This window comes from Buteo buteo, chromosome 8 (assembly GCF_964188355.1).
Source record: "Buteo buteo chromosome 8, bButBut1.hap1.1, whole genome shotgun sequence".
NCBI lineage: Eukaryota > Metazoa > Chordata > Aves > Accipitriformes > Accipitridae > Buteo > Buteo buteo.
The window spans coordinates 5,144,711-5,171,977 of NC_134178.1; the positions used below are offsets into that span (position 1 = coordinate 5,144,711).

Sequence of the window (27,267 nt, forward strand, 5' to 3'; positions counted from 1 at the left end):
TCTTTTTCTGCTTCCCAGCTATTCCTTCCACACAATACTGACCTGAACATTAAAAATGGAAATAGCTTTTACAAGAATCCCTTACTGTGGTATAAGGGGATACAATTCAGCAGGACATTTAGAAGTTACTACAGTTCCCACTGAGTCAGCTTTTCTCTCACACTCATCAGGGCAGGTTTTAGTTTTAGAGACTGACTCAGAGGAAATAGAAAAGTTACAGGACCAGCCACCCCATGTCATCCTATTACCTGCCTTGGACACCAAAGAAACGCTGCCTGCCATCACAGTCTTCAAAAAAATCCTCACTTCATCATCAAACGACCACCTAGGGTGGAAACAACTTTGCCTTTTTTCCCTCTGCCTTTTATCATTTTCCCCTGTTTTTTTCATGCCTCTTAAATTCTCTCATTATTTAACACTTGAACTTTATCATCTCACACTACAAAGTGTTTTAGGAGAATACTTTATGTAAAATAAAGTTTAATATACTTGTTATCCAAAATCTAATGCATTAAAACAAAGCCACCAAATAACTCTTGCCAAACTTTAGTCATAGCTATCTCTGATTATCCTGGAACCCAGAGAAGATAAAAGATAGCAAGTTGGGGGCAAAGCATTCAACTGGATAAGCTCACCTAGCTGCTTTTTATCATGGCAATAAATTTTCCGTCTTTTAACTTCTCAGATAAATGCACATGTTTTGTTAAAAAGCACATTGATGAACTTCTATCAGAAGGCTATTTTTTCTTGTCTCTTAGTGCTAACGAAGCTGATTACTGGTCCTGTTTTATATGTATATCCTGTTAGAACAGGCAGCTTAATTGCCTGCAGAGGACAGCCATATGATCTTGCTTTTTATTATTGGCATTGCTGCAGTTTAAAGTCTGACAACATTTTCATCATAAAATTAAGGCTGTTTTCAGGGACTATGACTCTCGTATCTAGACGTTTGCCCTCCTGCTACCGAATACTCTTGGGTACAGGGTGCTGGGATAGTGGATCTTTGCTCTGATTCATTGTGGGTGGCTGTTCTCCTCTTTCCCACTTCTTGTGGTTTTTTAGAGTAATGATCCCAAATTAACATTTTAAAAAAACATTTTTTTTTGTGAAAGAAGGAGGATTTTAAAGTGGTCGTCGTCCCCCCCACCCCTTTCTCACTTTAGATAATCCATGTGACTTCATTTAAGATAGTATGGATTTGAACTCCATTGAGAGTGTACACTATACATTTAGGAAACTGGCTGGACATGTACTCATGCAATATTTAATGCCTAAGGCCATTCATTTTGGACTGTTTTATAAATAATACTCATTTTCCTATGTCCGCAATTATAACACATTTTTAAAGGGTTGCAATTTAGATGCCAAAGAACTGAAAGTAAACACTGCACTAAGCCCTTTCTAAAAATCCATCACTGTTTTATTACCCAGTAGTTTGTAACAGCACTTTCAAATTATTGCATCAATAAAAATCAAAGCCTATAGCTGCAACGGTATTCTTTAGACCTGATGATGGGCTATGTAGTGCAAGGGTTAACACACCCTCTTCTTCTTCCCCAGACCTGGATTAAAATTCTAGCTCCAAGTCACAAAAGGGGTTTTGCAAACTTACCCTGGTCCCTCGCGGGCAGGTGTCCACGTTAAAAAATATTGTCGTGCGGCTTGGGATGACTGGCAGCCTCGAGTGTGGAGGGGCAGAGGACTGGGTGAGCAGTGGGGGTGCTGCTCAGCCTGGCACCCAGCACCTCTGCAGAGAGCTGCACTGCCAGAAACACCAGCCTGCCCCGTCTCTCCGTGCACAGTTTGTATCATAAATACTGCATAACGAATATTTGTCTCTGTTCCTGTAACCAGCAGCTGTCGTACCTTATATTTCTATTGTCACTCAAACTCTGCTTTTAATCCTTGCTTTGAGACCTGCAAAAACTGTTAAAAACCACAAACAACATTGTAGACAACGTTCTGCGTTCCTGGGGCTTTTGTGGAGCAAGGTGAAATTTTCCTTCACTTTCTTCTACTTTTAAGAAATGTCACAAGTCCCGTGCCTCTCAGAGCACTTAGAAAATTAAAACAAAAATTACCATATTAGTGGGCGTGCAGCAGGAGGAGGGTAGGTTGTGCAAATTGATCAGGAAATTCACAATTATGCTAGTAATGAGGATTGATATCCTGCTTGGTGACCTCAGGTATTTGGCTCCAGATACAGGAGCCTTAAATCTCTCAGAAGTTTTGCTGGCAAGACCCTGTACGGTGCAACTATGGAAATTAGAACTAAAGGAGAATGAAGGTGGACTAGAGAAATGAGGCCCATGTGGCTGCTGCAAGGAGATAAATCATTTCAGCCTTGCTGTTGCCCAGACTTCCCAGTACTCAAGAGCATCTCCTCTTGACAAAAATGTGCAAGAAGCCAAAATAATTTGATGATTAATTGCTCTTGAGAAGGAAGTTGTTTTGGAAGAAGCGCGTTTTATGATGCCCAGGATTGCGCCTATCTCAAACACAGATGAAGACATCAGGCTCTGCTTCTTCCTCCAGCCTGGCCAGGCCATTTTCGTGTTAAAGAGTGATCGCCGACATAAAGCCAGCCCTCGAGTGAGTGTTATTTAGGAGTGCAAGAACACGTCTTCCCCTCTTGCCTATGTAGTGCAAGAACATCTTTTTTCCTGTGGGAATTCTGGTTATAACACAGGTCCTCTATTCCACTCATATACCTGCAGGTCAGAAAGCAGAGTACAGCATCGAGAATTCAAGCTTGCCCCCATTTCTATACCTTTTTCCCTTTAAAATCACGTAGCACGTGTACAGGGCTACTGGATTCTTTTTATGCCATTGGTGGCATTTGTGCAGCTGCCCTCACTAAGTGTTGTCTCTCAGTATGCAATTACGTAGCGGTATATACTGAAAAAGCCTGTCTGCCTTTCGTGTAGAAAGGACGCTGATCAATAGCAGTAGATTCCAGCACGTGTGTGGTCCAAGAGTATAGCATATTTGTCACGGACAAGCAATCGAGTTTCTCCATTTGCATCTTTGTGGATGAGAGGGGTTTGTTTTCGTGGATTTTGTTTCAGGGCTTTCTTTGGAAAATGGGACTAACTCACGCATGCAAGAGAAGTGGAAAGACTACATGGTGTGATGGCTGTCGTATAAAAATGGAAAACAGTGCTGTTAGAAACGGCATGCATTCACATTTTAATGCAGTAGAATTATTTGATGTGTTAGGACTTTTAAGTTATATAAACAAATATTAGTCCGTGTGATAATTAAATGGCAAACATTGGCTATTTCTGAGGATATGCTAAGAACTAGTATTTTCTCTGTCCATTGCAATATCTTCACGACATAAGGCGGGGACATCAAGATTTAAAGCAGAAGCACATCTAAACTATACATATATCATTTGTTTGCATAGAAAACCCCGGTATGAATAAGCATGAAATACCTTCGTATGGTCAGGGGCTTTATTGCAGTAAAAGGGAAAGTTGGTGTTGATTTTATTCATCTGTTTTGTTAGTAATCAACAGGTTCAGTTCATCAGGGCTCCAATTTTCAGTGGTGCTTACTGGGTTTCCTGGTGAAAATTTAAACAGAGAAGTGGTTTCACATCATTTTGAACCAAATTGAAATATTTTGATTCACGTAATAGATGTGTTTTATTTCAATTGTATTTATCCTGTTGTGCCACATTGCTTCATGGGAATGGTAGTTTTCCCTATCCACATCCTTGACAAACTAGCCTGGGTCTTTTCCAAATGACTTTTTCCATCATACGGTGTGATCTGACAGAACTGGTTAGTTCATTAAAATCTTAGAACGGCTAATGTTTCCAGTGTGTGCTGAAGAGTAAAGCTCACCACAAGAAGATGTAGCATTTATTTGTTGTTTGTTATTTGGAGTCCCAATTTCCTTAATATCCACCTAGCAGGTGTAGGTGACACTGTGCCTGCTACTTTCCTAAAGTTTTACTTTTATGAAGTATCTTCCATATGCAGCATCTCTACAGTATTCTTCAGAATACTTCCTTGCCCGAATAATTCCCTACAACCTACTCGGTCCATGGTAGGCTTGCTTATGAAGAAAGAGCAAAGGGGGGGAAAGGGTAGTCAGGCTGACCAATGGAAAATAAACCCACAACTTATTACTTAATATATACGTGTGACTCCAAAGCTGAGAATTTGCTATATATACTCAAATTATCTAATGATTGCACAAACACTACAATCCCTCTTTCCAAAGCAGTTAAAGAGCAGGTATTATGAGACATCATAGTAAAACACAGTTTCTAACTCTGTTCATTAAGTGCGCTGCCTGAAGAAATCAACTGGCTGAGGAGCTAGGGGCTGAAATAGCCGCAAGAGGTTGAATAGCCGATAATTTGTATGTAAACTGAATTGCCAAACCTGTTCCTTAAGATTATTGATATTTTCATTTAAGTGTGATCTGACACAGTAAATTGTTTGCTACAGCTCCCCAGAGTTAACCTCTTTTGGCAAAAAAGCATGTTATTTGTCATTATCTAGAATCCAGGACATAGTCTGCTTTTCCCTTGTATGGAAAGCCTTGTGCGGTGCAGCTGGGAGGGAGGCTGGAGAAGGTACTGGGGCTGCAGCTGGTTGCTGTGATTTATGTGCAGGGGTTTTTGATGTGGACTAGCACACACTAGAGACGAAAGCAAATCCACTATATTCTGTTCAGAAAGAACAAGAAAACAGGATTTATAACAAAACCTCCATGGCAAGAGATTTAAATGTTTTCGTTTGTTGGGCCAACACTCGTCAGGTTAAAAAAAAAAAAGGTCAGTTACTTCTACAGCTTGCACAGGTAAAAGAAAGCAAAGTGAAAAGGGAGATGTGCTTTTGCAAGTGTGCTGTATTAGAAAATTATTGTCATCGTAGGCATGAGTGGGCTGGATTTATCATTACTTTAAGTAACTCCTTAGCAAAACAAGTTTAGCAACAGCTGTGTTCTAACTCAGAGGAGCCGCCTGAGTCCCACTTTCGGTTTGCTGCTGCTTTGCCTCTGGATTTTGTATGGGAAGGAGGAAAATGTTGTGAGAGCTGTAATGGCTTGAAACTGTCTTCCTTAACTAAGACAGACATTATTCCAGCTTTGAAGTTGCTTGGGCACAGAGTCATCTACAGAACTCCAGGAGGTTACTGTTCTTAATATATTTCTTATCAATAAATATGATGTGTATGTCTTTTATGACACACATTGAATTGTTTTAATTCTTTGCCTAACCTAACCTCCCTGAAATGTAAAAAGACAACCAGGAAACCCCTTCTGCTTTTCTAGGAGTTTCCCAAAACATGACCCAGAGCAGGACTTCACAAAGCTAAAGCCACAAGGGGCCGTTCTGGGGGGGTCAGGTCTGGTGAGGGGCAGGTAGCGGCGTCCCTGGGTACGCGACCCCCCCGCCTCGCTTTTGAGGCACCCGTATGGGACTCCTTTGTGCAAGGCTGCTAGCTAAGCTAAGCTTGTTTTCTTACCATGTAGCATCGTTAAAATGCAAAAGCCACAGCACCATAGTCAAAGGCGATATGGTTGAAAAAGAATCCAGAAACAAAACACTGAACAATATTAAGCTATGCACGGTGTGGACAGATTTAAAGCTCCTGAGTCGTAAGTCTTTAAGAGCTAAAAAACATGTGAAGTTTGACATTTAGAACCACCTCTTTTTTTTTTTTTTTTGTTTCAGTTGGAGATATTTTGTTACCTATGATATTTTCTTGTGACTTATATCTAAAAACAGCTAAGCTTTTAAAACAGAAATTATTTTTCTGTGACAGAGAGCACACAGGAAAAAAGTGTTTGAGAAATGCATTTGTCTGAAAAAAAGCATGAGAAAATATGAGCTTCTAGAGTAAAAGTTAAGTCAAGCTTATAAAACAATTGCAGTGACTTTCCTTTTCTTTAGCAACTCTTGCTTTATGCTTGTGATAGTTGTCTCCCACTCCAGTCTCTACTTCTGAAGAGGAGGGAATGAAAAATACTTGCTGAACAACTAATTTATCAGCCTGACATTACCATCTATCAAGAGGAGAGGCCTGCTGTTAGGAAAATCAAGATTATTGGTTCAGGGGTTTTGTTACCTCTTGTGAAATGAAGGTTAGTTTAACAATGTACGTACCTGAGAGATGTTCTGGGCATTTCGAGCCCAAAGTCCCATACATCACTTCTCTTTCTGCAGTCTGCTGTGGCGGTCGCTGTCTTCATTGACTCTTTCTCTGACAGTCCTGCTGCTAAGGAGCCCATTCAAAGCAGAAAGGATTTGGGTTTCTTTTCCTTCACAAGCTATGAAGCAGTCCACCAAAAATTTTTAATATTCTTAGGTTAATCTTGGATCTTACCACGTGCACTTCCGTATAGCACCTTATTAAGCGTTGCAGACTCAAATATCTCAGGGCAGGGAACATGTAAGCAGACACCTCCATTAAGTGTCCTGCTGTTGAACTGGAATTCAGCAGCTGGAAGCCTTGCAGGGTAAAAGGCTTTTCATATGGCAGTGGAGGACTAAGAGTGGGACAATGAGTTTAGCCCTATGGTGAATGTGGGCTAGTTGCTAAAAAAAAAAAAAGCCAAAACCCAAAGAAAACCCTAATGAACAAGAATTAGGCTTTCTTTCAATTTAAAAAAAAAAAAAATCAGAAATTCAAGAAAGTGATTTTTTAACCTCTCCAATAAGTAGTGATAGCTACAAATTCAGTGAAAGTTCAAAAGCTACAACTTCTCTCCGATCTTGTTGCAAACCTTCAGCTGATGGGTTTTATTTGTGGAGGAATGGTTGTGTGTACTGTAAATTTACACAGTTATGGCCTGAAGAACTCATTCAATATGTAATTCAGAGTCCCATGCAATCAACATTCTGCTCCGCAGCATAGCAAAATATGGACAGATCTATTAATGAAGAGATACAGCTGTGTAATCACATTCAGCCACTTTGTATGATGTTTGCCTGATAATATTTAGTGGAATGATAATACCCAGCTCTTTCAAACCTACATCCACTGAATTCAAAGTAGAGGGAATTTGCACATTGTATCTTCACAATTGTATGGATGCAAGACCTGATGGCTTGCCAAAGGCTTCACAACATACCACTCAGTAACAAGACTAGAATTTAGCAGTTCCCAGCTTGCAGTGATATTTTGGAAAACAGCATTTTTTATTTTTTTTTAAATTTGGCCTAACCTGCTGTATCAAATATGGAGCAAGACAGTTACGATCTGGTAAAAGAGTACAATGTATCAAGATGTGAAAATACATATGTAAACTGGAGGGCAGCATAGCAGTAGGTGATGCTTTGCATAGGCAAGGAAGGAATCAAGAGGAATCTCTGCAGTTCATCCTGCTCTAAGGGAAGATTTACAGATCCTGAGAATATGAAGGATCATGATCAAAACTAAGTGGTACTTTATTTTCCTTTTTTTATTTTTTTCTTTTCTTTTTTTTACCTTAATCACATTAACAACAAGGCTTTCAAGAACTGTTGAACTGTTTTAGGACATGAGATTTCTCTGAAAACATGAGCAGCTTCTACCTACCTGCCCGCTGGGCTTGGCAGATGACATTGGCAAAATAAGTTGGTCATTGACTTTGTGAGGAATTGCCACCTATCTGCCACAGCTAGGAAGTTAACAGCTTTTACATCCCTCCACTTGAAAGACTGATACTTTGTCAGCACATTTTCTCTAACGCGAACGGAAGGAGTGGTATTTAATTTGTGAGTGAGAGATTTTGATTGCGTCTGCCTTGGCCTTTTATAATTTCATTTTGAAGTGTTAATATTACAAATAAATGGCATACTTATAAGTGTGTAGGTACTGCCTGTGCATAAGTTTACATGTTACATAAGTTTAAATGGTTTATGTGGTACGTACAGGAAAAGAAAGTCCCATATTTCAGTGCACTTAACATTGCCACTCTTTTGGCCCTCAATATTACCAAATGCTGAGCATGGCTCTCAAGTGCCTCACTGCCATAAAAAGTCTTTGAGGATTCTTCTAAAAAGAGGTTGCAGAAGATGATACCTGATAATTAGCATTGCTTCCAACCAAAATGGTTGTCTTTCACTGAAGAATCTGTCAAATTAAAGGCTAGGGCGGGTGCCATCAGGGCGTACGCTAACTTGTATGACTAATGGTGCAAGTGTAATTTAGACTGCCCATACAAGATGACATTTCACTAACCACAAAACATTCACTATTTCCTAATTACATCTAGCAGGTTCTTAGCAGGCTGATGTTTTTAATTAGAGCTTATACACTAGGAATTGACTTTGAGGTTTGGGGTTTTTTTTTTAATGTTTAGAAGTTCGACAGTGCCCTCTCCTGGACACAGGCTCCCATAGCAGTAGTTTGCAAAGTGCCTCTAATTCGAGGAATTGTTGCCAATTCGAGAAAAATGGCCACAAAACTGGTGTGTTGCTCTGCCGAAGGGATTTGGTGGGTTCAAGGAGGTACACTTTGTTGTGGTCCCTCCTCCTTGCGTTCTGCTCCACTTGAAAGCATCCTGTGTAACAAAAATTGTTCGCCGCTTAGACGGCAAGGAGCTTTCGATTAATTTATCTTGAACCCAGTTGGCTAGAGTTGAAAGTGCAGTTTTATCAGAGCGCAGCAGGAACATGTAGCATTATATAGCGCAATTTTTACAGAAGTCAGCTCCATACAGTAAGAGCATGTTCATCTTCAGAAATAAGGGCGATGGAGAAATATGCAGCTGAACCTTACTTTTTAGGTGTTCTCTTACATGCCTTTATTGCACTATTTCACGGTAAAAAAAGATAATTATACTAAGAAGTCAAAAGTGCCATTTTTCTCTTTATCCTTTCTTGAGGGTGTTTTGGGTTTTGTTTGGGTTTGGGGGGATTTGGGGGAGGGGGTTAACAAAAACACCAACACTATCAGTTTCACTTAATAATTCTAATCTCATGCCTTTGGACTTTTCCAGGGTCCATAAAAAAAGCAGTTTACCCAGGACATAACTTGAGACAGAACATTCTCAAGAATTTACAACATCTCACAGCAAAGGGGACAGAGAGAGAGATATGGATTTCCCTAATAATTTAATTTAAAACATGTAGTTAATTTAAAAGGTGTATTTAAATTCCTTCAGAGACAGACTATAAAGCTGCAATAATCCAGCATTTACAGGAAAATTTAAATTAATGGCATAGAAAGCATTACATATCCATTCATCAAACTTTCACAGTTTTCCAATCACTTCTACAGTTTTTCTCGGCACAGGAAACACATGAAGGGAAAGAGTTGCGTAGGGTTAACTGTGAGTGACTTCTTTTAATTGGCTGACAGGTTGGTTTATACATTCGCTTAAACCCAAAGCAAAGCAGCTCTTGTATTTATTTACTGAACTTTTGCGTGGTCTCTAATAATCTGCAGACTTCTTCAAAACAGATGCTGCTCTTCTTCAGTGCAGAGCAGCCGCTCCGTGCCAGAATAAGCATTTTCTGCCCGCTCACCTCAAAGGTGCGCTTCGAGGGACAAACGCTGCCCATCCTACAGCACACTCGTTCACGTGAGGGCAGCTCTGGAGCAGAGCCCAAGATATCCTCCCCAAATACTCTGTCCACTCGTAATATCGCCCTTCCGTCAGCTTTTGCCCTTTCCTTACCTGTGGCCGCCGCTGCGAGCGGCTCGTCTCCACCGCGTGAGCTCCGCCGCCCTCTGCAACGAGCTGTGGGCTCCGGAGTAAGAGACCTCCTCATTAATAGTCACAGTTGGTCATTAGCTGGTCACTGAATCTTTCTCGATGACCTGCTAATGAACTTCCCGCTGGCTTATTGTGAAGATTGGTCAAGGTAGACAGCATAGGTAATTGATAGCTGAACACCTGGCAAGCTAACGGCCTTTGCTCAGCGACTGCAATCCACACAGTACTACTAAGAGGCATTACATCCTTCCTAATTTATTTCTCGGAAATAATTTGAAACTTTGGATACTGTGTTTAAAAATATGTTTACGTGTCTTATTTAAGGGGAAAATTTCTTTACGAATTTAATGAGGAGGAAAGTCTTAATCTTACAAATTCTTTTTTCCTGACATTTTTTGCCCTTAACAAATGATGTTTATTTTTAAAAAACAAACTTACGAGTGTTAATATTCACCTGTAAAAGGCTTAGAGGCCTGCACGGTGTGAAAGTCAACTCTCAGTGGGTGCCTGTTAGCTAGAAGAGCCTGGAGAGCTTTGACGGTTCAGTACCTGTGGTGCCTAATCTCTGTGAATCATGGATAAATTGGCCAGAAGCTACAGTCCCTCCAGCTGGGAGCTTGCCAATGCTTAAAAGCTAAAAAGTTTCAACCGGGCCTTGAGTTGGTGGCAAAGCTCCAGAAAAAGCCCAAGAAGTGGCAGTGATGGGTTAGGTAGCACTCTTCCCTCTAGGACTGGTAGATAATGCCATGTGGGTTATCCAGTTATCACAGGAGCTTGCTTTTGCTTCAGATGTGCAGGTACCTTCTCCCATTTCAGGAGTGGTCAGAGTCCACCGTTGCTGTGGTTATTAGGCATTTCACAGCCCTGAACATGTGCTAGATAGGATGACTGTGGCCAAGATATTCATAATCCTTTAAGGTTTTGAATTTTCATTTTCACATGTTCATGTATCATAAAAAAAAGAAGATAGTTTATATCTGCTATGCAACTGCTATAAGAAACTGGGTTTGCATCTGATAAAATGTCCTGGGCACAACCAGGAAGTTTATCATGTTCCATTACAAGTTTTCATGTACTTGACCCACATGAAGTGGTGTCCCAACGCTCATCTCATTCCCCGCAAATGGCTTCAAGACTGCGAAAAAAATTCTCTCCTTCCAAATGGCACTTCTTGAGCTGTGTAGAGATTGAGGAGGTGGGTTTCCAGGGAGAGGTCCTGACCATTGGTCCCCGGGGTGTGGAAACAGGAGCTGTGGTTGTCTTCAGAAAGAGAGGTTTTGCCCTCTCGCTGAAGATGATCAGCTTACAGTTGGTAAGTTTGCTCTAAATGAGATGGGATTATCAAAATGTCTCATTAGTCAGAGATTTGATTTCGTACCTTTTGATTATGAATAAGACCCTCCTCTCCATCCTCGTTTCAAGTTCTGGGATATTCCTGTCTCCTCAGCAGGCATTGCTGGCAAAGGGTGCGGCACCACCCAAAAGCTCATGTAAAGACTAAAAGCAACTCAGTTCCTAATCAGCTTGCAAAAGCAACATAGATGGTACTTGCCTTGACGTTGCATATTTTGATTACAGACATTGGATTCTGCACCTTTTTTGGCATGGATGTGTGAGTTCCTGGTAGAGGAGTCAGATGCTGTTGCAGAAAACCACAAATCATTTCTGATAAAGAAGACATTTATTTAATAATTAATCTTCTTGTTATACAGCATCCTGCATTTGTTGCCATACTAAAAAGTAAATAAGATGTTCAGATATTAATGCCATATGTTTGAGAAGGACCCGGTCCTGACCCAAAGCAGTGTATTTTTAAGGAAATTCATTGAACCCGGGTGGACTTCTCATGGCATCTCGGTACAGAATGAAGTAGTGTTAGAGATGCGTATGGGTTTTTTCCAGGAGCTCTGGTCAGTCAGCTTTAAAATCCTAAGATCAAAAATTGAAAGTGTAAATAAAATATGATTTTGGTCTCAACAGTAATATAAACTCCATGAAAATACTCTCCTCGGGGCGGGGCGGGGGGGGGGAACATTCCTTAAATCACAACACTTCTTTAAATCACTGTGTAATTATCCAGTGAAGAAATGCACATAGCAGTTTAGAAGGGTTGATGCATATTGTGACAAACATCTTTACAGCAGTGAATGGGAGATCTTTAACTATGTGGCTGTCCAAAGTATAGCTAGTTTTATCTAATCTTACCAACACACAAAATGTGTGCAAAGTACAGTTTCAATCCCTGGATGTGCTCTAGCTGAAACCCCAAAGCAAAGTGGTACTAACACAATATAAGACTACACGATGAAAATAAACCAAAGTGAAGGCGTATTACATTTTTAATTTTCATTGTAATGACTAAATAAGTAATGCTACACATATATGGAATTTCTGCTCCTTGCTGCCTGTACCTAATGGTTATTCCCATTCATACAGTGAGATGTGTCCCACAGCGTACAGAATGAGTTCAGATGCCTTCTTTTTTCAGTTTCAGTGTTTAATACTTTCCTGCAAAGATAACTTAGCAATGAGCATACATCTTTCAACTGGCTGTCCCTTGGAAATGGTACCCTACAGGAATCTACCCACCTCTTTGCAAAAACCATTGCACAGATGTGATTGCATGTCTGTTTTACCTAACCTTTACTTATTTTCAGTGAAAACATGGAAATCTTTGGTTAAGTTAGCTCTTTTTTGAAAAAACATAGTCTTTCATTTCCTTGCCAAACATAGAAAACTTGGTGAAAGAATACAAAATTGAATCCTGTTCTTATGTAACATTTAATTTCATTTTTATTGTATTTATTTTCAGAAAATACATTGAACAACAGTTGCAAGACAAGTAGATACTTTTGGACATTTTCAACAGCAGCTGGAAATTGAGGGTCTCTACAGATACATTTTTTTTTTAAAATCAACAAAAGCAACTGATTCAAAAAAGAAACTTTTTTTAGAAATTTTGAAATAACTTATTCTCTTACATTCTTTGTAACAGGCGGTTCTGCTAATCTAACCTGCCGAGCTTTCTTTGGATATAGTGGAGATGTCAGTCCTTTAATCTACTGGATGAAAGGGGAGAAGTTTATTGAGGACTTGGATGATAGTCGAGTCTGGGAAAGTGACATCAGGTAAAAGAAAAAGCATTTTGTTTCTTTAGTCAATATCTTTTTTTGATAGTTAATGTGATACTTGTTATCACAGACTAGCTCAGGAACACTTTGGGTCCGGTCCCTATTTTTGCAACACCCATTCTTTACCTTTTCAATTCCACCAGTAGAGAACAGAAAAATGCACGCCTCGGCCAGATCTGATGTTAGAGGGCTGCAAAAGCAGAATAGCTGCTCCGCAAGCACCATAGTGTCACCGACTGGAATTTGCATAGAGATTTTTTCAAACTGTGGCAATCTACAATAGGAACCATTAAGACAGTTACTAAGGTGAAATAAAGAAAGATAAATACATCAAGGAAAATGACTCCAAAGAAGTCTTCTAAAACATGGAGCCTTAAATAAATGCTGAAGTCTGGCTTCTCTTTTGGAACGTTTTGATTTCTTTTCTTCAAGGAAAGAACTGAGTTTCCTGGGATGTTATCTGGCCTGTGAGAGCCAAGCATCCTGTTATGTGGGCTGCTTATATCTGCTGAAATACTTGTTTTAGAGAGGATCTGGCAATTCGCGTCATGTACTTTTACTGCTCCTGAAAGTGCTGCCTCATTTGGAAATTAAGAAAAAAGTGGGTTTGTATTGAGAATTACATGCTTGACATAGAGTACCAACTTCTATCCAATATGAAGTATCTACTCAGATCTGAAGAGATTCTTTTTTCATTTATAATTCTGTATGTGTGTATACCACTGTGCCTATATGTCATGGATAAACCCAGAAATGAAGGCAAATCTAAAAGTGCATTACAAAGGAAGCTAAATAATCACAGATGTGTTATCTACAGTGATTGTCTATAATAAAACATAATGAGCTTATTTACACTTCACCTCTTACATAGGAGTTTACTATCTCATCAAAAGACATGAAGTCATGCTCATTTTCAGCTTGGACTTCTTCAGCATAACCAAAGTAACAGAGACAATTCCTTTACCAAAATCGAGAAGGCCACATAGACATTCAAGGTCATCTCCATGTCCCCAGATATAGGCAAAATGGAAGCATATTCCCCGCAGTGTGCTTCGAGTTTATTCCATAAATCTTAAGACCAGTACACTAAATGGCATGTGACAACCAGATCAGCTGTATTTCACATTTAAAGCTTTCCTTTAGCCCTTCAGCCAGAGACCTGGCATTCTGAAAACTGATAAAAAAGTGACAAGAACCTCATTTTGGGCAGGGAGGAGCAGGAAGGCTGGTTTCCACTTCTTTTGTCAGGTGTGAGTGTGAGGTAGCAGCCTAGAGCGGTTTGTCATTTGCTTTGCTGGGTTTCTAAAACCGCTGACGGACGTGCTAAGAGGTAAAGAAGGCAATACGAAGAGGAGTGGAGTCTTAGGCAGGAGGTCTTCTCTTTTATTTATCATCTATATGAATGAGTGGCATCTGGTATGCCAGTCCTTTCTCCTGATTTATAATAGACGGTCAAATTTTATAATACATTCAAGAAATAATTTTTCAGACCCCGCCATAAACACACAGTTTCTGAGTGACGTGTTGAAGAGCCTCAGAAAGAGCACAAATAGTGGGTTTGGTCCAGACTCCTAGTGTGACCCTAAAACCCCAAATAACAGTTTTCACTTTTCTTTCTTCTAACATTTCAAGACTTCACATACTACCGATCAGGGTCTCCATCAGAGTGTGCAATAATATGTTATCAGTGTGCACATCATCCTGCTTAAAGAAGACAATTAACTGAAGCTCTCATTAACATTTACAAAGCCAAACCTCCTCATTAGAAGTGAGAAAGAAAAGTGCATGATATAATTCAATTAAGATTTCATCAAACCATAGCCAAATTTGAAGCCAGAGAGTTGTGAATTGTAAGTAGCATTATTATGTCATGATTGTCTAATGCTCCGCTATGATACAAGCAGAATAGCAGCTATGGTTGCTTTTTTTCCTCAGGGTTCTCAAGGAACATCTTGGGGAGCAGGAGGTTTCCATCTCGTTGATTGTTGACTCTGTGGAAGAGGCAGACCTGGGGAATTACTCGTGCTACGTCGAGAATGGAAATGGACGCCGACATGCCAGTATTCTTCTACATAAAAGGGGTAAATATGCAGCTTTTCTCCATGAAATGGTCCATTATAGGGGCAGTCAGCCCGTAGAGATTCCTTCTGATGCAAGCATGAATTTTGGCTAACTGAGATATTAATAGGCAATGATTATTTTTTCCCAGGCGTTTGTCCAACTTTCAAAATAAAACAGAAAGGTTGTTATTAACTATGGCTGTCACTGGGAAAAATACAGTAGCACCTTTTAATTATATAGAAGATACATTTAATAATTCATGAACTCTGAAACTAATAAAGGCTCAATAGAGAAATAAATAATAGGAAGCCACAGGTAATACAACTGTAATAATTTTCGGTAAGAAACAAAACCAAATATTAGAAAAGCCAACAAAAATACATTCCATTCCTATCAGAAATGCCACCTAAACCCCATGCCGGGGGAGCTCCTGCACAGCCCGGCTGTGGACATTTTTCTTCTAACACATTTGTTTAACACCAACATTTCTGAAGTGCAGTATGATGACAGAAACTTCTAAGGACCTTCCTGTTTCGACTCACCGCTCACATCCCGTGATTCCAGCCTGCCTAATGGCCACGGCCATCTCCCATGGAGATAATTACGGAGAGGTGGAGAATCTCTTGCAAAGCAAGGTTCCCAGATCCACTTTGTTCACTTTACCTCCCAGAGGGTGCTCCACATGCCTGGGCTTGACGCTTCCCACCCTCGTGCAGCATCCCGCTGGTTTAAGAGAGCAAAGAATAATCAGGAGCAGTGTCTGTACTTCGCTGTCGTTACCGCGCTTTTTTTAGGCTCTTTGTAAAGGTGAGCAAAGCGGGTTCTTACTGTGGTGCTGAACTACTTGTGGCATCTCAATTTATATCAAAGCAGTGGTGTCTTCCCTAGTTTTAGTCTTGTAGCATGCAAAGTCTGTCTAAGTTTAAAAGGAAGCTATAAATCAAGATAGTGTGACTCATTTATTTAAACGTATTTTGGGGTACCTCTAATTAATTGAATAGAACTAATTTGTAGCCATTTTTCTGGACTCTTGTCATTGCTTCTTAAGCGATGCAGATGTAAATAACCAGATGTTCTGCTTAGCCTGGCCTTTGCCATATTTCCTTGAATTTACTGAGAGGGGAAATTAACTTGCTAAGTAATTGAACCTCGACAGTTTACCGGCTAGTCGCCATATACTCCTAATTCAGAGTCGTTTGAACCCAGAGCAAGATCTTAACCCAACAAACACTGAAATCCAATGGCTTGTCTTCAATAATGAAATTAGTGCATGGAACACTGAAAATAAAGAATTTTTAAGGCTTAAGTTACTTTAAAACCAATACATAATTAACTGTCGTGTATTAAGTCACGTGCTGATGGTGAGTCCTTATTTTCCCTTCTGTACAAGCTGTAGCTCCAAGACTGACAACACATAAGTCTTTTCTGTTCTGTGACCAGCAGCTTTTTAATCTAACAGTGTGCCTGCATAAATTTTGCAAGGGTCTACTTTCCTTGCTTCCTTTCTTGGAGAAATCAGTATGTCAAACACACCACAGTATGTGGCATCATGATGACATGCTTAAGAGGAAGTAATCTCAATATTTAATTGCCCTTATAAATACCAAAAAAGCTAAACCTAGCAAAAACTCCCCCAAATATTTTTTTTTTCCTCTTTAAGTAAGGCTGGATCTGAAACTGTGATTTGGAAACAAAATCTGTCGTGCCCTCGAAAAACAAAAGGTACCTGTTACAAGCCTTCTACATACTTTGCATGTTGACAACTGTTTCAGTGAAATGATAAATTAACCATGACAGATAAAAATTCGAGCTAGTCTCTCAGGTCTCCTAGGAAGAGGAGCTTTGCACTGCTTGCTCAGTCTCCTGTATATCACCATGACAACATTTCGGTTTAGGTTTCCTTGTTTAGATCCATATTTAGTCTCTGCTAGGAATGAGTTAGCTGTTTATTAATTTCTGATTATTGGCTCACTTAGAACAATTGGGACCTAACAAATAGGTACATTTTCTTCCTGAACACTGAGGCATTTGCAGAGGTATCAGTTTTGGCTGGTTTTCTAGTTAGCGATCTTTTTTCCCAGAAGTATAAGCCGATGAAAATGCTGAATCTGGACTGTTCACTGGATACCTGAAAAAGAAATTATAATCCTTCTTAAACTTCATGTGTGGTACATTATCACCAGGATCAGAAGGGACAGAGAAGCAGAAAGCTCTGTTCCTGAACAAAGAGCCTTCTTGGGAAAAGAGGTATTTAGGGCTAAACGCTGCAGCGGGGATTCAGGTACAAAATTTAAGCCTTTCAAACACCCTTGCAACTGCTGCTTCACCCTGGTCAGTATGTTCTCCGTAAACTTCAACTTCCAGAGGGAGCTTTTGGATATGCCTGCAATGAGACAGGCCCCGAAAAGGCAAGAAGTTCAGAGCCTAAATCACCGGCAAAAACCTGGATGCATCTTCCTCGCTCTTCCCAGTGCTCAGCCCGGTGGGGACACCACTCACCTCGGAGAAAAACACAAGCAGGGTCCTTCCGACGGTGGTCCCCACCACAAACCAGTGCCTGGCACGTTCAGCCAGGGACCGGGAGCTTCTGCCCCTTCCCTGACGCGGCACTGGAATGGAAACCCGGAGCATCCCTTTTCCCAAGAGGAATTTGGGGAGGGGAGCGGAACACAACATCACTTGTGCAGGACAAGAGAACCCAGTTCAGACGCCAGCCCTCTGCACCTCAGGGAGCTGAGCCCCAATTTTCTCCTAAGCTTCTTTTTCTTTCTGACTACCAGCGGGGAAAACCTATGATCTATGTTTTTGTGCAGCCAGCTAACCATTTTTAGACTCCTAACTTGCCTCAGACGCTGTGCATAGGGAGCATTTAACTCAGAGCTAAAGGCATTAGAGCATTTTAAGCATGACAATGGCAATGCTGTTTCCTTTTCTGGTGCATTCCCACAAAATTTGTCCAAAAATAATCAGAAAAAGAGAGGAATCAGAACCCAGGAGATTTAACTTTCATTCCCTTCCTCTAGCTGTTGGCCAAATCTCTATCACCTTTACAATAATCAAGTTATTTTCTCGTTTGTGTGAGCAAAAAAAATAATCTACTTGTTATGATCTAAGGCTGATTTTGTTACTTATTGGTGATAGCTATCATCTATCATCTGTAGCAGTTACAGGTTAATGTTCAGGCAGGTAGAGGAACCTTCTAGAAATTAATTTTGAGAGTGGTACTGACAGCAGCTAAGCACAAATTTATTAACAACAGACCACATATTGCAGATGATATAAGGGGTGGATCACACACTATAATTCTATTTTTTCACAGGTTTTTAATTCAAGAAGACAAGCCCATAGTCTATCAATGTAGTACATAAAAATGTAATGCATAAGGAGAAAGAACGCTCTTCTACAATGTTATGTATTGAGAAGTATGACTTTCATGCTGGATCAAAGCCTTCATAGTCTCATTTAATCATAGACTATGTTGGAAACACAGATTATTACCCAATTCTGTGATATTTTTTTTTGGTGGAAATTCTTGTCTGGATGTCTCCAACTAAAACACCAAAGCAAAAATAATCTCAATTGCTATCTTGGTATTATTTTTTTAATCTTATAATATTTTAAAAGCTTAATAATATACCTGTAATTTTTATGGGACAGACACCAGAACTAAGAGCAGGTAACATACATTATGCATTTTTTTCAAAGTATCTCCTTCCCTTTCTTCCCATTTTCTCTGTGCTAATTTCCTGGGCCTCTTTTATGTTTCGGGTTTGTTTTCCTCTGCTTTAGGTATCCTCAATGGGCATATATGGGTCTTGTTGACTATAGGCTAATGAGAGATGGCTAAAACAACTTTTTTCTCTGTTGGGACAAAAAAAGACTTTCACTGAAATAAATTGTTTAGAGGTAGAGATTTATCCTGTTTGAAATTGTCCGTGAGAATATCTGTTTGAAAAAGAAACAAGTTAATATTTCCTATAGGAAATTAATCTTGAGGAAACCTACAAATAGGTAGGCATACTTTAAACTCATCATTTATTAATGCATAAACATCATATTAATATTTCCTGTACAATTGAATAGCAAATTCTGAATAGCAAGTAATTCTGAATTTTCTTCATATGGTTATTAATGATAACAGAAGTGCTGATGAGCACCTGAAATTACAGTGTCATTCACATAATAGAGTGAATCTGGTTTATTACTTAAGGACTTTAATATGTTAAGTTTATGGTCTCATGAGCATTTTCAGTCAGTAGGACACAATTTCACACAGTGGTAGTGATGGCAATTACAACTTAAAAGAGAAAAGAAACTAGTTCTTTTCTAACCCCTGCAAAGCAACTGCAGGTGTTATAGCTCCCTTTGCCATAAAGCTTCACGATGCTTCTGAAATTTCGGAATGGGAGCTTATCACATGAGATATGAGAGCAATGAATTTAATATTTCAACTTCTGTTAATTTGTCCTAATTACTTGAACATTCCAGCAAATCTCTGAGTCTCAGTGGAAGCAAAACTGTTGTAAAACTCTGACCCACTTGGTCAGTTAAGACCTTACACATGTATACGTTCCAGCGTATAAAGAATTCAGTTTTTATTCTGCACTGCAGGAAAAGCTTTTCTGAGTTCCTCACCAGGTTTTAGAATTGGAATTGAAATTGGATGTGATTTGATTTGAAAGGAATTGATTTTTCATCCCCTATGGCCATTGAAGAAGCCTTCAGGTTGTCGCTGTGCTGGGCAATGCAAAGCTTCAGTCGCCCAAGAGGTTCATGACATAGGGACAAAAGGCGAATATCACCTCCCTTCCTGGCCCAGACCTAACCAAAAGTGACTGTTCTTTTTACACTCAACCTCATCTAAAATCGGTAAATTAGTAGAATACTAGACTACTGCCTGACAGAAACTCCTCATGAGACCATCTTCTTCATCAGTAAGGTTTCTTGCTACCTTTAGAAAATTGGACTAAGACATCTCCTTTAAAAAGGTTAGTCAGATTACTTGGCATGTGCCTAAATCTAACTTTCCTCTGACAAATCTAACTTTCCTTTGACAAAGTGTCAAACAAGTTGGTTTGTTTAACAGATTCCTTTTTAAAACGGTTTTTGTACCACTTTTTTCATAGCTCTTCTCTTTATATAATGTCTAAGTGCAGTTCTAACCTTGATTGGCAAGGATGAAAATATTTTAAAATAAAATGTCACAAATTGTTCCCATAATCCATGCAGAGCTAAATTATTCATTAATGCTATCCTCAGAAAAAATGTAAACAGTATGTTTTATGATCTTACATCCTTGGAACTTGGTACTCCATTTTTTCCCCACATTTTAGCACCTCCCAGTGCTTCTTACATTCATTTCTTTCAGAAGATCTAAAAGAAGTAATTGTGTGGGCTGTCTGATTTCTGTAGTGCAATAAGCAAATAGAAGCTCTCCTAATCAGTAAGGTTTGAAGTCATACGCAATTCATTTCTTTGGGGAAGCTAACCAGAGATTAATGCAATTCCGCACCATGACACTTTTTTCCTTCAACCTGAAATATAAACTGCCTTTAAAATGCAGTGTTCTGTATTTAAATGTAGTAAACTTCAGCAACATTGCAGCGTCTGTATTTTTTCAACCTTATCCTCTTTTGAGCTAACATACTGTTGGAGATAGTCAGTGTAATTATTCTCCTGCTGGGAACAGGTATCCCACACTTCTCAGAAGAAGTAAAAATGTCATCGGTAAGAATATACTTCTATTATAATAATTTACTATCTCTATTATAATAACACTAGAAACACAACAGCACCAAGGCTCAGATATGCTGCCTGCCATACCAATGAATAGGTTAACAAGATCCCTGTCTTGTATTTGCACACATGTAAACATATGTAGATATAATCCCCAACCCGACTAGTTCTTTTTCATAGATGAATCAGAAATTTGTACTATATATTGGTCTAAAAAATACAGTGAGATAACTAGGTCTCAATAGCTCTAATAAATAAAATGAAACTACTGCAATGAAAACCATATTAAAAACTGTAACTATATTTAGCCACCTTAAGTCAACTCTACAGATATCTACAGGCATGCGTGGCCTATGCTGGCAGAAAGCATATACTTTGTGCTAAGAAATTATTTCATAATCAAGCTAATGAACATCCCAAATCTGTTTCTACTGGTATCAGAAGTATTATTGTCCTACAATAGCCATCAGTAATTATGCACAACAGTATTCATAAAGCTATCTAGGTACCTTAAATACAAACAGATTTTGTTTAGAACGTTGAAACAAACAAACAAACAATCCTAAAAAGTAGAAAATAGATTTTATATATATGTATATATATGTTTATTGGATATGCATATGCTGTATAAAGCTGTGGTTCCATATGCTGTACTTTGGAAAGATAAATTGTTTTACAGCCATGCCATAATGAATACTGTATTAAGCAGGGGGGGAAAAAAAAAAAAAAAGAGAGAGAGAAAAAAAGCACATACTTCTCCATTTTTAAACTGTGAGTATGGGTTTCTTTCTTCCTAACCTAAACTCTGCCCACTGTTTACTGCTGATGTCTGAAACGAGACTCAGCTGAGTATTCCTGTGTCAGCCAGCCTCCTCCTTCCTTTAGAAGACACACACCCATTTACAACCAAAACTGCACATGACGACACATCGGTCTTGCGTTGGTTGTCAGCATCTGCCGCCTTTACCTTCTCCCAAGTGTCGGCACAAGAGCTTTCGTATTGTCTTCAGCTGCTCCCCTTTCAAATTATATTTATTACCTTTATGTTTCATTTCATAATTGAAGTCTATGAAAGCATACCCAGACAAACTGAGGGCTGTCTCTAACCAAACCTTGTAGCTTTGTGAGTTAAATCGTCCAAGACAAGCAGAGAATGGAAATAAGCTTTGGCCACAAAGTTGCAAAGATTTATGTATGCGCTAACCTGAAGCTCCGTGAATTGTCCTGTTGACTTCAGAGGGATTACTTATAGTCCATGAAGTTAAGCAATCTGCGTAAGTGATTGCAAAATTGAAACCTTAGATAGACTGTAATTGGATTTTGAAACAGGCTCAGAAATTGAATACACAGATATAAATCACATGTCCTCGAAGAGTTATAAATCACAAGAAAAGAATGTTTGAAATATAATTATTTTTCTTAGTAGCTCAGCTGTATGTGGACTAATGAATAGAATAAGATTAATTTTAAATTATCACAGATCATTAAATGTAAAGTCCCTGAAGCATGTCGTATATGTCAAAAGATAGGAATCTTTGGAGGCACCCTTCTATTTACTTTCTTGTTACAACTCCAGCTATGATAAGTGAATTACCTGCATGACATAGTGAAAGGAAGTTTATCAAATATTAAAGCCAGGTGAAGATCAAAGATCTATCCTACAAATGTGCCTATAATTAGGACAGAATCGGTATAAAATGAGTGTGTTTATTACCAGCCGTATCGTGCCTGATATTTGGAGAGGACGAGTACTTTGTTTTAATTAGCCATCTCTTTCACTGGGTTGCTTGGCCAAAGCCTCCTGATAAGGAAAAAAAATTGTAGCCATTGGTCAAAATGCTTGTAACAAATCTTGTTTTAAATTGAAGCTATTTATTCAGAAACCAATCTACTACTGCTGCAGTAATCAATGTGTTTTCCCTTGGAGTAGAACTGTTCCTGTGCTACTGGAGGACTATTGTTAATTGCCTGTAACTAAATGATTGCTGTGCTTCTGGATGTAACTCCCTGGCACTCGCTCATTTGTTGTGTTTAACAGAACGCCTGTCCCCCTAAGGGTTAGCCGAGTAATTTTCCTCTACTATTTTCCACATTCAGTCTCAGCTCCCTAAGGAGGGCCAGGTCTGTAATTTGAGCAATGTAACACAGAGGCTAAATAGATTTTAAAAGGCTTGCACTTTTCGTCTCTCCCCTCTGATGTGGAATTCTGCTGAAATGGAATCTTTTTAGCGTGTAGCCACTACAGGAAACTTGAGTTTCAGCAGGAAAAACAGATCACACTTCAAAGGGAGCGTACTGCCTGCTGCAGCAACTGTGCTCAAATCGCAATGCAAAGGGCAGAATAAAGCAGCGGAAACAATTGTTATTGTGCAGGTAACCTTACACTCTAACCTTGTTGTTACGCTTTAACTTGGCTTTGACAGTCACCACGTCCTTGTTGACATACCCATCACCAACGCCCTCGGCGCTCGCAGAGCACCTTCCAGCAGCAACCTCTCCTACGAAGGAGGCAGAAGCACCCTTCCCAGTTCACACTGGGAAAAACCGAGGCTCAGAGATGTGAAACGGCTTTGGTCACCCAAGGGGCCGACAGCGGAGGCAGGACCGAGCCTTCCGCTCCTCGCGCCTTCAGTTGAGCGCAAGACCGGGTCACGCCGTTTGTAAAATCCCGGCGGCAGCTCGAAGCCAGCCAGCGCTCCCTCCCCTGGGGCACGGTTTGGCGTCCTGCAAAAACACGAACCCAAGGCCTGAAAGCCATCAACTTGGTGTGGCACGGTGCTCGGACCAATCCGTCCCGCCTTCCACCGCGCTGCACAGATGTGCCTGTCCCTCTTCCAGCACTTTGGGGGTTAGCTCGGGTTTTTGCAGGGCTGGGCGTGAGGATGGAGCGGTCTGCCAAGCTAATCACTGCTCCTCTCTGCCTCTGAACCCTGACAAATAACACCCGAGACAGGGAGCGAACGTGTGCTGATAGATGTTGTCCAGCACAGAGGAAAATACGAGTTTGCCATGCTAGATGGATAGAGCATGAAGCTTAATTTGCAAACAAATCTGTCTAAGAAAGAACCACCTTATCCTTGTGCTCATAAGTGATCATGATGGGCTCAGTGGCAGCACATGAAAAGGTAATTTCTAGTGTGTTACAGGGTGACTTAGGGAATTTTTGATTGCCTAGTTTAGGACAGTTTCACGTGTGTTTGACTAGACTTTACTGAAGTAAAAATGTAGGCATGATCTTGAATTATTTTACGGGGAAAAAGGTAACTAAGAGGGAAAAAGCACTGTTGGCAAAAGTGATGCAGTGCAGTCTGATTTCATGCACAGTGACAGAGAACAGCTGACTACCTGCAGTTATTTATTCCATTTAATCTCGAAATCATTAATTTAGGAAAAACTTTTGTTTTCCAGTTGTAAAGTTTTCCCTTGCCTTTAATGAGTCATAACAGCAGGCACATAAATAGAGTATTTTGTGCCTAGCAACCCAAAATATTAAAGCCTTTCTTCTAGTTACCATTGAACAGCTGCATCACCTGTAGTACAAAATGATAAACAGGGTATAGTAAGCCAGCGCAGAGTAATTTCCATTTCCATTTATATTCTAAAATACTGTATTACTTGTCTATGCAAACAATTTTTTGTTGGGTGTTTTTAATAACATTCCCCTCTCTGGACCAGAAAAGTATTGAAAGTCTGAAATAACCATGTCAGTCTTAAAAATATCTAACACAAAGGAGTTTCCAGCACAGTTTTGGAGAGAATGACATGGAATATAAATGCCTTTTTATTTTATTTTATTACATTTTTAGTGTCTTCTAGAGAGCAATGAAATCTTCTTACAGTTGCCTCAAAATAATAAAAAAAGTGTGTGATTCTCAGTAGACGCAGTCAAAATAAATGGGATTGTCACTTTTTCCTCTAACCTTTTTTTTCTCTAATTGAATTGTATTGTGCTGGAGTGTCATATCTGCATAACCACACACAAAAAAAGGTTACTTTAGGGCTACCCTGCTTCACTCAGATAGAAGCTGCCCACTGGAAGAGCATACTGTGAAAATAAGACAGAACTGAGCTTTCTCCGGCACAGATTTTTATGAAGCAAACTGTATATCTTAGATTTCCAAGGTTTGATTTCTTGGCGTTCCTCAAACCCGAGTGATATTGGAAAAGTATGGGTGGTCTTCAGAATTGCCATCTATTCCTCATTTCAGATTAAAAATTGTTAGTAACGTTCTTCCTCCTCCCACCCTCCTTTTTTAACATCGCCAGTTTTCAGTCAATAAGCAAATGAAAAGTAACAACAAAATGGATGCCACGTAGCTGTGTGAGCCTCTATGAGCGTGCAATGGTTAAGACTGAGGGAGGTGAAAGTCCACGATGGCATATTGCTTGTGCACTGGTAAGTGGCCCCACTGAGGATACTACTGGTAGTAGACAGTTGTGGCCATGTTTGACCAGAGTCCCCGTCCTCAGGACCAGAGCTACTTGACGACGAGCTCAATCCATCCTGTGAGTCTCCAGTGGCAAAGTGAAGCAAAGACACCAGCGGGGCACGGTCTGACTGGGAATGTCAGAACGGACAAATTGGGATGGTTTGCTGTGACTACGTATAAGCCGACCCCACTGGGCGAAAGGGGAGAATAAAGATGAATTGCAGATCGTTGGGAAACTGTGTCAAAGATATTAACACGCAACTGAGATGTGAGGCTGTGGGGCTCCTGGGATAATCTGTCTTCACATCTCTCAAGTTTTTGTGTTGTTTGGTTTTTTTAATTTATTTTTATTTTGGAAAAAAAAAATCAAATCCTTAGTGTAATCTTATCACATAGACTGAAACTCTTCTTATTTTTATGTGGAATAAGGGAGGAGCTGTGTTTGCATTATAGTCCCCAAAAAAGGAACAGTCACCTCTGCTTTCATTGTAAGTAGAATGTCAACATTTATCTGTGTAAAGCAAACTGTGATCTATCTACAGAGAGCGTGAAGGAAGAGAGCTATCAAATACCTCTTATATATATGCACATACTCTCACACACACACACATCCCCAGCAATTGTTGTTTTCTTAAATGAGCAATTCAGATGGTGTACCAGAGGAAAAAGTAGTTTAATAAAGGGAAAAAAATTCTATTAGTTAGGTATTTCTTCAAGGGCCCTAACACAAAATACATAAATAACGCATCATTCATTATTTTATTTTAATGCTTAACATAAGTGCGAGGTCTGCTGCTAATCTTTCTCTGGTTTGGAATGTGGTTGTTATTGCGTTTTGTAATTCTTTGCAGAGCTGATGTACACAGTTGAGCTTGCTGGTGGGCTTGGTGCTATTCTGCTGCTGCTTGTTTGTTTAGTGACTATCTACAAGTGTTACAAGATAGAGATTATGCTCTTCTACAGGAATCATTTTGGAGCTGAAGAACTAGATGGAGGTAAGGCAGCTTCTTAGTACGTTTCCTACTTTCTAAGTATGCCTGTCTTTTATTTCTCTCCACCAAGGCCCAAATTTCATTTCAGTTCAAGATGCGTTAACAACTGCAATTTTTATTTCTCACTGCATTAGGCACTGGCTTGAATATGCATTCCTCATACAGCACATTAGCAGCAGTGATTGCTGAGCTGATGTACGCGCTGCTCTCTGGAGCTCCAGAAGACACCCATGTCTTTTAGATTTTTATTCCCGACACTGACTGTAGATTAGCAACGCTGACGCGTTAAAGATTTTCACTTTCTGTCAGTACCAAAAGCCAGCTTCACTTCTCCATAAGCTAGGGATTGTCTTCCCTAATTGTACTCGCCGAATAGGTAGAGGTTGAAGTGAATCTCAATTTACTGCTTGTTTAAACTGATCACTTTCAATAAACTGTACCGAGTGTTTGGGAATGTACCCAGCAGTTCATTTTCTTGAGTTCATTTACTTAATCACTGAGAGAGCGGCTAATGGTCATTAAAGTTGTTTGGTGATTCAAGGACACCCAGCCTAAACAAAAATAATCCGCAACGTATGCACCGGCTTGTGTCAAATGTATACGTGCATTTTCTTTCCTTCTCTTTTTAAGCACTGAAGGAAAAGGTCTTCTTTGCCTCTAGCCCTACTAATCAAAACTGCTGTTGAACAGTGAACTGGGTTGAGCTGCAGGCTCTGATTAATTTGGTTTGGTTTCTTGGGTCAGAGTTCCTGATGTTTTGTGCTACCACTACGTCTTTGGTGACAGGACCTTCTTTTTTACTGAAAGGCTAATAAAAGTTATTTTACAGTTCAAGGTAATAGCCTGTGGGCAGAAGCCACTGTGACATATTAAAATAAATACGTACTGATAAACAAGTGCTGGCCAAATCTCTCACTGATAAGTGAGAAGAATTAGAGGTCCTTATATAAGGGAAAGATTTCCATAATAAGATCACTAGGGAATGACCCACTTCTGCCTCCCATCTAAAAATGCACAAGGATTCAAAATAGAAGATGCTCAGAACAACAAGCCCAAGAACTTTAGAACATTTTGTATCCTTCTACTGGATTTACAAGAAGGATGCATTAATATAGCAGCTCAGTGGGGGGAAAAAATCAGGTTATTCTACTTATTTTACAGAGGAGGAAACTGAGGCCCAGATGGACTGTGATTCATGGCGGATTTTGGCAGACACCTTTTTTTTCAGGAGCTGAGATCGTCTCTTCTCCA

At 39.7% G+C, this 27,267-nt stretch overlaps 1 protein-coding gene across 1 annotated transcript in view; it reads left to right on the forward strand.

The window, feature by feature from the left end:
• IL1RAPL1 (interleukin 1 receptor accessory protein like 1) overlaps positions 1 to 27,267 on the forward strand; it is a 640,886-nt gene that overhangs the window by 598,154 nt on the left and 15,465 nt on the right. Inside the window, exons 6-8 of the mRNA XM_075034677.1 lie at positions 12,662 to 12,794; positions 14,733 to 14,878; positions 25,876 to 26,019. Of these exons, the coding sequence (XP_074890778.1) occupies positions 12,662 to 12,794; positions 14,733 to 14,878; positions 25,876 to 26,019 (423 nt within the window). The remainder of the gene's footprint in view (positions 1 to 12,661; positions 12,795 to 14,732; positions 14,879 to 25,875; positions 26,020 to 27,267) is intronic.